This window comes from Bombina bombina, chromosome 4 (genome assembly GCF_027579735.1).
Source record: "Bombina bombina isolate aBomBom1 chromosome 4, aBomBom1.pri, whole genome shotgun sequence".
NCBI lineage: Eukaryota > Metazoa > Chordata > Amphibia > Anura > Bombinatoridae > Bombina > Bombina bombina.
Window position 1 is genome coordinate 182,982,154 of NC_069502.1, and position 13,755 is coordinate 182,995,908.

At 38.4% G+C, this 13,755-nt stretch overlaps 1 protein-coding gene across 1 annotated transcript; it reads right to left on the reverse strand.

Moving 5' to 3' along the window:
* Nucleotides 1-11,010: 11,010 nt before the first annotated feature.
* On the reverse strand, nucleotides 11,011-13,506 carry SOX11 (SRY-box transcription factor 11). Its single transcript, XM_053708948.1, has one exon. The coding sequence runs from the start codon at nucleotides 13,338-13,340 to the stop codon at nucleotides 12,225-12,227; it is 1,116 nt and encodes a 371-aa protein (XP_053564923.1). The 5' UTR covers nucleotides 13,341-13,506; the 3' UTR covers nucleotides 11,011-12,224.
* Nucleotides 13,507-13,755: the final 249 nt, after the last annotated feature.

Sequence of the window (13,755 nt, forward strand, 5' to 3'; positions counted from 1 at the left end):
ACTGCAGGGTCTTTATAGCATATACAGTTGGTTTCTCAACAGAAGTTGGATTAGCCATATAGAATGTTGTTTTACATCTATTTCCTGAATACCTATGCACTCTATTGCGTTTGAAGCTCTAATGTATACACAAAACACACCTGCATTTAACTGTCTGACAGTAGGATTACCTCAAACACACAGGTGAGATAAAGATGGCATATAGTGTAGTTTCATAGTGGGATGTCCCATATTCATTTTAGTTGATGTAACCATTCTGGGGATGTTTGCCACTTTTTGTGTACTCTACCTAGCTCCCTAACATAGCGCTGATACACAGGTGAGGTAAGATACAATAGGGTCGCCCAGAAGTTGCTAAGTTCACACCGCTAGGAGAATACCCATAAGATTCAGCTAGGAGATATAGCAGCCTACTTAGCACTCTTACGACAGACAAAGCTTTATAGCATATTTTGACATATACAGGTAGCATCCCCCCCATTAGAGGCTTATATGTTGTGAGCTGATTTTATATGTGGGTGGTACTCATTTCTTAATGTGTTGGATTTCCGTCAGCCTACCCATTTTGGTCTAGTTACCACCCAGCTGTACTGAGATTTCTTAGTCCAGCGCGGGTAAATTTCTCTGATTTATCTTCCCTTAATATAAAATGTTTAGATATGTTTTGCCTTAGTTCCCATAGTGTCCCAGGGATTGTTCTGAGACATTGTTGAGAGTTCAGATAATTGATACCAAATTAAAGTCTCTAAGCCATACGCCTCTATCTAATAGACCCTTGGTACACTAGAATTAGTTACTTGAGTTACTCGCAGGGAATACATTGAAAACCTTATGATAACTAGACTTCTAACTAATCACACTTCCTGTATGGAAGCTTTAGTTTGGTAAAAATACCGGCACTTGCTGAGCCCCTCTCCTCCCTTTCCCGCCGGTACTCGTTGCCTGCGGGTCATACTCATATCCCTTTTACCCACATCGCCTAAAGTTGGCACTCCCCCAGGAGAGGAGCTCATGCAGTACACTCAATACATACTAATTTTCTCCCCTATGCATAACTTTACCTGTAAATTTGTAACTTTGTAGCTGGATAATAAGCCTCCTACTAACCCTGTTCCCATTATTAATTTGGCACTCTAGATAGCTCCGCCCCTCATTCCCTTCTATTCCCCTCCTTTTCTAACACGATCGGCTCTTGTCCGCTGAACTCTTTCTTCCCTTTACTAGACCACCTTGGTCTGACAGCGTCTAAACAAATACTGCCCCACACCTGCCTCAACCCTATTAGAATAAATAAACCTATAAATTCTCTTCACGGTAAGGCTTGGGCCCCATCTATTATATACAAAAATAAAACTGAGGTTCCATTATTTTATATTTGAACATTTATTCCATTGCTGACATCCCTGTTTTGCATAGTTTATTCAAGCAATCTTATATGCCTCTTGCCCGCTGTTAATATCTACCTTCTCATCAGGGGGTTATAGATATGGATATATTTTACATGACTATTGTATACGTTTTCCTCCAAGGGCATATAGATTCTATTTCAGGACTCGCTATTTCTTTAGTTTATGACTATGTATATGTTATAAGGATGTATCTTTCAGAATTAAGCTTTCATTGTTAGCGGATGAATATGTTATGAAACTTTTATTATAACCTCAATAAAAAATTTACAATAAAAAAAAAATATTTAGGAAGATTTTAAAGTTGTAGCAATCATCTTTTTGGAACAAACATTAAAGGGATATGAAACCCTAAAATTTTATTTCATGGTTTAGATAGAGCATACAATTTTAAACAACTTTTCAATGTACTTCTATTATCAAATGTGCTTCGTTCACTTGGTAGCTTTTGTTGAAGAAGTAGAAATGCAGTAAAGCCAATCACAAGAGAGTAGAGACACATCTGTGTAGCCATCACAAGCTAGCTCTGACTAGAATAAGATATGTACGTAAATATTCTTTTTAAACAAAAAATAGCAATAGAACAGAGTAAATTTGAAAATAGAAGTAAATTTAAAAGTGTCTAAAATGATCTGCTCTATCCAAATTGTGCAAGTTTACTTTTGACTTTCCTTTCTTTTTTTTAAAAAAAGGACACTTAACCAATATATTTAAAAGAAAAATAGTGAGAACACTTTAATCTACTTTTTTTTCCAATTCAGTTAATCACCTTATTCTAGTAACTATTTATATATGGACACGACCAACAGACAAGTAGTACCTGATTTCCCACAACCTCTCAAATATTTTCCATAAAGAGTTCTGGAAAATGCTATGTATGTATTGTGAATTCATGTGCACATGAAACAGCATTTTTTTATTGTTTTTTAAAATATAGGAGTTGATATACTAGTTATGAAAATGCGTTTCCATTTTTCAGGAGTTAAAGGGACAATGTACACTAGACAATGTACACAGGAGGAATTGAGGGGCCTATTCCCGGGAATTTATAATCTAGAAGGGTAGGAGGTTGAGAAACAGGAGGTGAGGACTGCAAGATTGAGAAAGATGTTAATGCAGAGTTAGATGAGAGAAATGTTTTTAGGTAAGATAAATATTATTGATTTGGGTGGTAGGTTTCTCTGAACAGAAAAGTCTTCAGAGAGCATTTAAAGGAAGAAAGATTAGGGCAAAGCCTGACAGCACGAGGGAGAGTGTTCCAGAGGGTAGGTGCTGCACGACCGAAGTCCTGCAGTCTAGTATGAGAGGAGGTGATAGTCACAGATGCAAGGAGTGGGCTGGAGTATACTTGTTGATTAGAGAGGATAGGTAGAGGGGAGCGGTGTTGGTGAGCGCTTTGTATGCAAGGGTGAGAATTTTGAATTTTATTCTGCTGTGTATGGGGAGCCAATGAAGGGACTCACAGAGAGGTGCAGCAGATACAGAGCGACGGGAAAGGTGGATCAGTCTGGCAGAAGCGTTTAGGATGGATTGAAGGGGGGAGAGGCGGGAAAGAGGAAGGCCAGCAAGTAGGTTTTTGCAGTAGTCAAGTCGGGAAACAACAAGGGAGTGGATTATTTGCTTTGTGGTGTTAGCGCACAGAAAAGGTTGAATCTTGGAAATGTTGCGTAGATGGTTGCGGCATGATGTAGAAAGCGATTCGATATGGGGGGGCAAAGGATAGATTTGAGTCAAGTGTAACTCCGAGGTAGCGGACTTGAGATGATGGGGAAATGGTGATGCCGTCAACAAGGAAAGAGAAGTCACAAGTCGGTGTAGAGCTTGAGGGGGGATAAGAAGGAGCTCAGTCTTGGACAGGTTAATCTTTAGGTGGTGAGAGGCCATCCAGGAAGAAATACCAGATAAGCAGTTGCTGACATGAAAAAGGACAGAGGGAGAGAGAGCAGGGGTAAAGAGGTAGATCTGGTTGTCATCAGCATAGAGGTGATATTTGAAGCCATAACCGTTGATAAGTTTACCCAGCGAACAAGTATAAATGGAGAAGAGTAGAGGACCCAGAACAGATCCTTGAGGTACTTCAACAGACAGAGGCATTGGAGAGGAGGAGTTGTCAGCAAATGACACAAAAAAAGGCCTGTGAGAAAGATAAGCGTGAATCCAGAAAAGAGCAGTGTCACAGAGGCCAAAAGAGCTAAGGGTCTGTAGGAGGAGGGGGTGGTCAACTGTGTCGAAGGCAGCTGAGAGGTCAAGTAAGATGAGTATAGAGTAGTGACCAATATTTTTAGCAGAGAGAAGATCGTTAGTAACCTTGGTAAGGGCAGTCTCAGTTGAGTGTTTGGGGCAGAATCTGGATTGCAGGGGGTCAAGCAAGGAGTTGGCAGACAGGAAGTGGATTAGGCGATTGTAAACTAGTTTTTCAAGGAGTTTTGATGTTAGTGGAAGCAGTGATACGGGGCGGTTGCTTTCAGGAGAATTAGGATCAAGGGAGGGTTTTTTGAGTATGGGAGTGACTTTTGCATGTTTGAAAGAAGATGGGAATGAGCCAGTAGAGAGAGATAGGTTGAAGATCTGGGTAAGAGCAGGAGTGAGGGTGGAAGATAGGGAGGGTATTAGATGGGAAGGGATAGGGTCGAGCGGACAGGTAGTGAGGCATGAGGAAGATAGTAAGGAGGAAACTTCATTCTCAGTGGCTGGATGGAAGATGCAGATGGTGGCAGAGGGAGTAACTGGGCCTGTTGATGGAATATTGCAGGTTGGTGCTGGGATGTTGCTTCGGATAGAATGTGTTTTGTTTAAAAAGTAGTCTGCCAGGTCTTGAGCACTAAAGACAGATGACGGGGTGGAGTATGAGGGTACAGGAGAAAGTTAAAAGTGGAGAAGAGTTGTTTAGGGTTTGAGGAAATAGTAGATATAAGAGAAGAGAAGTAGGTTTGTTTGGCTAAGTGAAGGGCAGAAGTGTATGAACAAAAAATAAACTTATAGTGTATGAAGTCAGGTTTAGAGTGAGTTTTCCTCCAGACACGCTCAGCAGTACGGGAGCATTTTTGCAAATAGCGTGTTTGCTGAGAGTGCCAGGGTTGCAACTGACGGCGTGATGTTTTGTGCAGTTGGGGAGGGGCAAGTGTGTCTAGTGCCGAGGAGAGAGTTTTGTTATAGTGGGCTGTTGGGAGATCAGGGCAGGTTATAGTGGAAATGTGAGGAAGGAGATCTTGAATAATTTTTGAAAATTGGAGCGGATCCACAGCATGTAGATTTCTACAGGTGCGGGGCGGGATGGAGGAGAGGGTTTAGCTGTTGCATTAATATTATAGGTGACCAGGTGATGGTCTGAAATGGGAAAAGGGCGACAGGTGAGGTCAGATATAGAAGAGAAGTAGGAAAATACCAGGTCGATGGAGTGTCCATCACAGTGGGTAGGGACTAGAGTGGATTGTGAGAGACCGAAGGAGGATGTGAGTGAAAGAAGTTTAAAGGCAGCAGGGGCAGACGGGTTGTCAATGGGAATGTTGAAGTCCCCAAGAATTAGGGTTGGTATATTTGTAGAGAGAAAGTGAGGAAGCCAGGCGGCAAAGTTGTCAAGGAAATGGGAGGTAGGTCCAGGAGGGCGATAGATGACTGTCACTTTGAGGGAGAGGGGGGGGGGGGGAGAACAAGCAAATACAGTGGACTTCAAAGGAAGAGAAGGAGAGAGTTGGGATTGGAGGTAGGTACTGAAATGCGCAGGAGGGGAGAGCAGGGGGAGATTGCTACACAGGGACATTATTTCATTAGCAGTGCTAAACTGGAAGCTTCTAAGTAAGTTTTTAAAGGTTTTACACTGGATTTTTATATCAGTATCTGTGCAAATGATTCTTTATAGTAATGTCAATTACATGCAGATATATGAAAATTGGTGTATACTGCCCGTTTAAAAAAAATGATTGGAGTTGCTGATCCAGTGGCATAACTACAGGGGGGCCTAGAAGTCTCAAATGAAAGCTGGCCCACACCTCTAGGGTCGCATGTGGCTCTGCAATAAGTAATGGGGTTGCTACACAGGGGCATAGTGAGTCCAGGGCTCCACCTACAATATGTTTAGTGGCCCTGTGTGCCCTCCTGCAAAGTGTAATGATTTGTGTTTACAATGTGGTGACATGGTTTCCAAGATGGCCACTACAGTGTTGCTGTGCAGAAAAACTTGTCCTCATATTTGTACAGAAAGGCTGCACAACTGCATATTCTCTGGAGCAGAATAACAGAAGTAACAGAGAGGCCTCTTCTCTTTTGCTGCTGGTTCAGCTTCTGTGCATTGTTGCTGTTGAAATAAGGGGCAAGTTAACAAAGAATGAGCATTATGCAAAACAAAATGTTTATGTGGTTGTGAATCTATAAAATACTGTAACTGCAACAATTTTGGAGATTATATGATATATTTTACATTTAGAAAATAGGGCTTTAATAAAAATGTAAAGGGCATTATACATAGTAGAATTGCATAATCAACACATTAATAATAAAAAGATAATGCAATAGCACATAATATGAAATTCAAATGAGCAGTAGATTTTTTTTCAGTAAAATGTCAGTTAGTTTAATTTTTCTACCCCTGTATCATGTGACAGTTATCAGCCAATCACAAAATGCATATACATATATACTATGAATTCTTGCACAGTAGGAGCTGGTGTCTTGGAATACGTATATATAAAAAGAATGTGCACATTTTGATAATGAGAGTGAACTTGATTTTTTTTTTAATCGCCTGCTCCATCTGAATCATGAACGTTTAATTTTGGCTTTAGTGTCCCTTTAACACTGGCTGGTTGGGTTTGCCACGTTGACAACATGTGTCTCTTCTGACCAACACTTTCTAGGAACGTTAAGCATGCCATCTAGCAAACCATGTAAGTGCCAGGTATTTTTTTTTACTGCCCATTGATACAGAAGCAATATTATGTTTTCTGCCTAATATTTCCTATTACAAAGTACAAAGGGTACAAGGGGTAACCTTTTTGACTGCAGTCCACTTTTATACAATGAATAGTCATTTTATTAAACTGTGTGTCTACTATCATCATTTTCTAACATATCTGATAACAAGAAGCAAAACTCTTGGGGATACTCGCACCTGAGATGTCTAATTATACATAACTATGCAGAATCTGTTTTGCTGCTTAGACAAGTGTAATCAACTGTATTGCTTAAACTACATAATATACACTGCTAAATAGGAAGTTGTGTGATTGAAGGGCTCATTTATATTCCAAAACATTAATCACTTAATCAAAAGGTTAACCAGAAACTTTCAGAGTTAAGATCATGAACATGAAGGTGGATGCAGAAGTGGGGAGCTTCACACACACACACAAGATTCTGCAGCCCCCCCCCCCCCCCCCCCCCACACACACACAGGTTTTAGGCCTTTTTTAGCTAGCTATAATATTTTGGTCAGGGTGTAACATTACTTTTTTTCATGGCATTTTCAAAAAAAATGTGTATGCTTAAAGGGACAGTCAACACCAGAATTTTTGTTGTTTAAAAAGAAAGATAATCCCTTTACTACCCATTCCCCAGTTTTGCATAACCAACACAGTTATATTAATATAATTTTTACCTCTGTGATTACCTTGTATCTAAGCTTCTGCTGACTGCCCCCTTATTTCAGTTCTTTTGACAGACATGCAGTTTAGCCAATCAGTGCTCAGTCCTAGGTCACTTTACGTGCATGAGCTCAATGTTATCTATATGAAACATGTGAACTAATGCCCTCTAGTGGTCAAAATGTATTCAGATTAGAGGCAGTCTTCAAGGTCTAAGAAATTAGCATATGAACCTCCTAGTTTTAGTTTTCAACTAAGAATACCAAGAGAACAAAGCAAAATTGGTGATAAAAGTAAATTGGGAAGTTGTTTAAAATTGCATGCCCTATTTAAAACATGAAAGGTTTTTTTGGACTTGGCTGTCCCTTTAAGTGTGCCATGTGTGTATATATGTGTTTGTGTGCAGTGAGTGTGTGTGTGTATATATGGTGAGTGTGTGTTTATAGTTAATGTGCGTAGTGCAGTGTGTGTGTGTATGTATGTATTCATGCGTGTGTAGCAACACTGGAAAAGTGTTGCCCCAGGCAAGTGCTTAGTTTGCCTAGGCCAAAATATGCCCCTGATTTATATATATATATATATATATATATATATATATATATATATATATATATATATACTCATTTAGCATGGCTGCATGATGAAAACCACATGGGGATAAGTAAGGTGAGAAGCTTTGGAAAGACTGGGTGTGGCTTTACCAACAAATTAAAGACAAACACAATCTGTTTTTTAAGTCAACATTCTTCTAGTAAAAAAACAAATGTCTTACAACTTATCAGTGTTAATAAACACCTTTAAGTCCCAACCCAGCAGTAACAACACTTAGTTATCTTTGATTTTACACTTTGGCTTATTTTGTTTATCATTGTGTTCTTGCATAAATACTTTCTTATGACTGCAAATAAACACAGAGCAATGTACAGTTTGACTGTTGTAAATTGCTGAGGTATTACCATTTCTATTACCAGTGAACTGGTTTTCTAGGTGAAAGAAATAAAGAGAATACAATAAAGAAAGAATTAGAGTACAGTGCTATAAATTCCCTAGGGGTGCCCTTAAAATATACACTGATGCTTTGACTTAAGTCTAAAAGATGGTAATTCAGTCACATCACCTTATCATCATTGTTTTGTGGGTTGATTTGAACAGCACAGCATGACACCCAGTGGCTAAAGAGAAGGATACTTCAAAGCTCTTGTTTTTTCCCAATTTTGTGTTTTTTGTTTAAAGAAATTAATAAATAAGCTTTAATTTAACATGATCAAGTAACTTAACTATATCTAGATTTAACAATGTGTCTCCAATAGCATGTACAGTACTTACCTAGAAATTATAATAAATGATGTGAATGTTTGAAACCTGATAATAAATTAAAAAAAAATAGTAATTGGCTTTCATAATGAATAGTTATATTAAATGGAGTTTCTGCTGCCTTGCTTATTAAACAAGCAGACAGTAATATAATACAGACTAATATATATATCTCAAAATTTCTATTTTTCATATTTGCTCATTTTAGATTGTAATGTTTACATCTTTAAAAAAAAATTCAAAGCAATTTCTTCTTAGATTACAAGCAGTGAATTTTAATGGTAAGCAGATGGTCCCTTTATTTGTGGTTTAGGAGTAATTACCCTAAGGAGTGGACTAAGCCCATATCAATCAGTTTCCTTTAACATATGAACAGCTAAAGATAATTTTGCTTTTTAAACCTGGCAGACAGGATAAGCCTTCAATTCATCAAGCTGTAGATTTCTAACATATTTTAACAAGACCCATTAAAGGCTGTTCTAAAATATCTCTTTTTGTTGATCTTGGAATTTAAGATTCAGGTTTGCTAAAAGAAGTGACTTCTCAAATATAAGTCCAAATGTTAAAAACTCCATAATTAATGGTAATATAATTAAGAGATGTGTATTTAATCACCATTTGTTATTATTATTCATTAAGCAAATATCCTTGATTAGTCATATACATGTGCCAATGTTAAATGCAAGGTAAGCAAAGTGATGAAGGAACTATCCAGTAATCACATTATGATCCAGTGCTTTGTGCCAGGGCATCTGTGTGTGAATTGAAAGATTTAATCTTAGTAATATAAATAGGATACAAATGGTTTATCTAAGGCTGTGAGAAATAATAATTCTCTCCTTTTTGCATGTCATCTTTACTCATCCTCCTCCTCCTCTACCTGAAGGTGATGTAGACAGACTGCAGACTGACACAGCCTGGAAGTATGTCTTGTTGAAAATAATTGTTAAATGCAAACCCTAAGGCAGATTGTGTTTTTTTTGCCAAAAGGAGAAGTCTACAATAGTATATGTATTAAAACGGTATATGCATTAGAGATAAGGAGAAAAAAACTTTTTAAAATATAGATTGTATACATATATAAATTCAGTGTATTAAAAATGTATAGTTCTGTGCCCTATTTTCTCAATGGATCCTTCCAGAGCTTGTAAGGAAGCAGACGCAAGTCTGTCTGATGGGGGGATGGGTGCTATTGATGGATGCTGTCTAACCACCTCCTGCTCCTGCTGTAGGCACCACAAGCGGAAAGCCCCCAGGGTGTCGGCATTTGTAAGGATTTTTTTTCTTCTGGCAGCTCTTCATTTGCCTTTCTTTACAGACAGATGCAGTGTTTTATTGTGGTTGTGGAATGATGTCTTCAAGAACATCTGAGCTGCACTTACAGCTTTTTGTATGAATTTTGCTACTTATCTGGTACAGATGCAGATTCACATTGTAAGGTTTAACCATTTAGATTTTTCAGGCAGCCAATGAGTTAATTATCAACTTCTCTTTTTGTGTGTGTGCAGAAAAAGCAAAGCCCTGGTTATTGATGGCTATGACCCAGCAAGCACCTCTGTACACAGTATCTACATCAATAACCACTCCTACAATTTGCCCCCATGTGGCTTGAATTTGGAAGGTCAACATACAACTGACCCCCATACACAAATTCACCCAAGACTCCCTGTATTATGTTAGGTGAGAAAATTATCACAATTGATTTAAAAAATAAAAAATAACTGTGTATTCACACGTGAATTCTTAAAATTAGCAGTGACATAATGTTTAGGGATTACATTCCCCTGCTGGATTATTTATTTTTCTTTGCCTGTACACATGATGTAATAGTTATTCTGATCTTAAACATTGTATCTATACATATAATGTTACTGGTCTGTTTTTCAGAAGTTCAATTTGAAGAACCACAGGTTAACGTTATATTTTAAAGAAATAATGTATCAATGTAATAAAAAACCATTGTGAGCAAAATAAACATTTTGTATTTTTATTTTGCTTTGAAAACAATCTAATTCTATGCCACAAGAATCTCTTACATTTAGTTATAGACTATCACTCCTTGTCCAGGAATTTAAATTATTAAAACCGCTCTAGCCTCTAAATATTAAATACGCCAAATGTGCTGTATAGGTTTCAGCTATGTCTATTTTTAAGGACAGATTCCTCTCCCTTATGTCTTGTAATGCAGCTGGATGTGCAGTACTCTGGCCAGACAGCCTAATGTAAGTGAAATTATTTAGATATGTTGGGGGAAGCAAGAGGTTACTAGAGGCAAGATACCTACACTGCCTGCATACAAAGCACTAACCCGGTGTCAGGTTTCCAAGTATCAAACCTACATGGAATGTTCTCTGCAGTGTAGAGACTTATTAACTCTAAAATGCAGTTTTAACGTATTAATGCAGTTTTATAAGCCAGACACATTTAGGAACAAAGCAACGTGTGTATATATGTCTGTGGGTGTGTGTGTATATATATATATATATATATATATATATATATATATATAATCATTTGTATATGTTTACCTTGTCTGGCACTCTGATGTCTAAATTCACATACATATAACACATGTCATAAAATTGTCTGCTGTATTTATGTTGTAACAATTTCACACCAAGACTTTAACTCTTACTTGGCTGTTGTGATCCACTCCCCCCATCCCATGCTTTCCCCGGAGACATTGATAGGAAGAAGAAGAAAAAAATCAGTTTCTATCAGTTCCAGCTGATTTATTAAAATCATCAAGATACAGACTTTCAGCATTAGGAAAACAGGCAATGATGTTGACAGTGCACAAGTCTGCTTTTCCATCATTTGCTACAAAATATGCAGATGGTCTGTATTCGTTTCTTTTCAGATTATATTGCACATTATGTGAAACGTTTTATGTGCCTTTTCTAAAATCGAGTATCCAGTTTCATACCTTTTTTTCTCCAGGGCCCATCCACATATCACAGCATATGATATACATAGATTCCTACTATAATACAGTACATATACAATCTTTAAGCTAACAGCTCTGAGGTCTATATCACCATTTCAATAAATCTTTACCTACAAATATTGAACAAATCTGAACTATAGCTGTACAAAAAAGTGTTTTAAAACCACAAGGCCTTTTTTTTTTTAGATGCAAGGATTTTTTTTTCTTATTTTAATCCTTATATCAGGACATAACGTTATCAACATACTTGCATGCTAAAACAGAGAAGAGATAGGAAGAAGTGCCTGAAAGTCTCACTGAACATAAAAAAAATGACAGCAGGAATGTTCCCTTTAACTGTACAAAAATACGCCTGAAAATATTTTAATTTTTAAAAAAAGACTGAGGTCTGTTAAGTATCAAAAATGTTTCAATACCTTTTTTTTTTTTTGTACTGAGGTCTGGGTTGTCTGGAATTTAAGGAGGTATAAGGGAACAAGTTACAAAAAAAGTTGGCAAGAAATCACATAGTGAAAACCTTACATTTTTGTTGATCTGTAAAGTAAACGCTGACCTAAAATCAGTTCACAGTTTTATGTAGTGTGTCCAGTCTGCATGTTTCAGCTCCCTGCAGATTAAGAATCAGATGCATAGAAGAGATTTAGATTTCTCCCTCCAAAAAATAATAAAAAAATGAAATAGTCCCTTCCAACATGTTTAAAATCCTATTTAAAACATCAGTGCCCCCTTTAAGCTACCTAGAAATAGATATTTCTGCAGACTATTTTCCAGACCGTTGACCTTTCATTCAGCTCCTTATCTTCAGTTTCCTTAGTCCCATATTCCACACGGGATCATCATTTGAAATCAGACAGGGCTAGAAAAAGCAAGACACATGATTTCATTGGAATTGAAATTGTCTCCTTTAACGCCCATTTTTCTGGCACCTTTGATAAACCCTCAATTATTTACCAAAAAATAAAAAGAACAAGTGTAAAATCAGTATGTGAATACCAAGTCAGAAAAGTTGGCTTCTAACCAGTCCCCTGCAATCATTTCACTGAGTTCTGGGGTACAGTAATCTGGGAACTCAAAATGGGAACCCAGACTACCCTCACTAAACGAATCCAAATCTTTGTCCACTAAGGAGAGAGAAAGGTTTCCTGAATTGGAGTTACCAAGCTCGAATGCCTGAGGGTTTTGTGTGAAGTTTAAGCTCAAATCAAACATGAGATCATCTTTATCGTTGGGTGAGGTAGAAACACATCTGGCTGGAGCTAGGGTTATAGTAGGTTGTGCTGTTGTGCTTTGCTTGGTAATGTTTTTGAAGTTGTAATAAAGTCTGTTGTTAGATGTTGAATTTCTCACATCTTCATACATGCTGGCTCCCTCTGTGGAGTCTGCTGAGGTGCTTAAGGTGGGACTAGCCGGTACCTTGGCCACATTGTACTGTCGCAGCTGATCTTCATCCTCCTCCTCTTGCTTTATCCTGATCTGCAACTCGTCCTCCTCATCTTCATCATCCTCATCATCATCATCCATGAACACACACTTCACAGCTTTGTTCGCCTTGAGGTTCCCAAAAACATAGTCCTCACCATACTCATTAGGGGACTTACTCCCTGACTTACTTGGTTTCAGCTTGGTACATTTTCTAGCTGAATTTTTGCTGCTCTTGCCGCTGGTGCTAGGGCACTTCTCAGGAGATTGTCCCAGTGCCTGCTTAGAAGAAGGGTCCATTTTGGGCTTTTTCCTGGGTCTGTATTTATAGTCAGGATAATCCGCCATGTGTTTGAGTCTGAGCCTCTCAGCCTCTCTGATGAAGGGTATCTTTTCTGTATCATTGAGCATTTTCCAGCGTTTCCCCAATCTTTTGGAGATCTCTGCATTATGCATGTCCGGTGACTGCTCCATGATCTTTCTCCTTTCAATTTTTGACCACACCATAAATGCATTCATAGGTCTCTTTATGTGACCGGTAGCCGTTTTACACCAGTCAGGGTCACTTTCATCCAAAGCTACAGGGCTGCAAGCAATAAACTCCCCTTCTTCTGTGTCAGTAGACTCTGTGTGATGGTTGCTGTCAGTGTCTATATTATCCGCTTGCTGCACCATGGTGTCACTTTTTGTTGTGTGTCAGTGTGGCTGAGACTGCACTTTGTATCTGGCTTTGCATACAGTGCTGGCTACCAGATTCCCTCTTCTCTGGCCAGTCTGTGAGTGCTCAGACTCCCTTCTGCAAAAGTTGCAGCCTTCCACTGTACTAGTTATTAGAGCTATCATAGAGATTACATCACTGCTGCAAGCCAATCGCTTCCCACCCACTCCTCCCATCCCAGCTAGCCCCACACACCCTTTAACTTTCATTGGAGCCAAAATATCAGGTGGGAGTGGACTCTCGATCTCAAAAAAATACTAGCCACTGGAGAGCGTATTTTAGCATTTGGATTAGCTAGGTTGGCTTGCTTAACTGTTTCACTGCTGGGCTAGACTAGTCACAGCCTGGTGATCTGGATGATATAATGTCACT

What these genes read in the sequence shown, in the direction of transcription:
- SOX11 (XM_053708948.1), bottom strand. Translation starts at nt 13,340, where the DNA reads ATGGTGCAGCAAGCGGATAATATAGACACTGACAGCAACCATCACACA.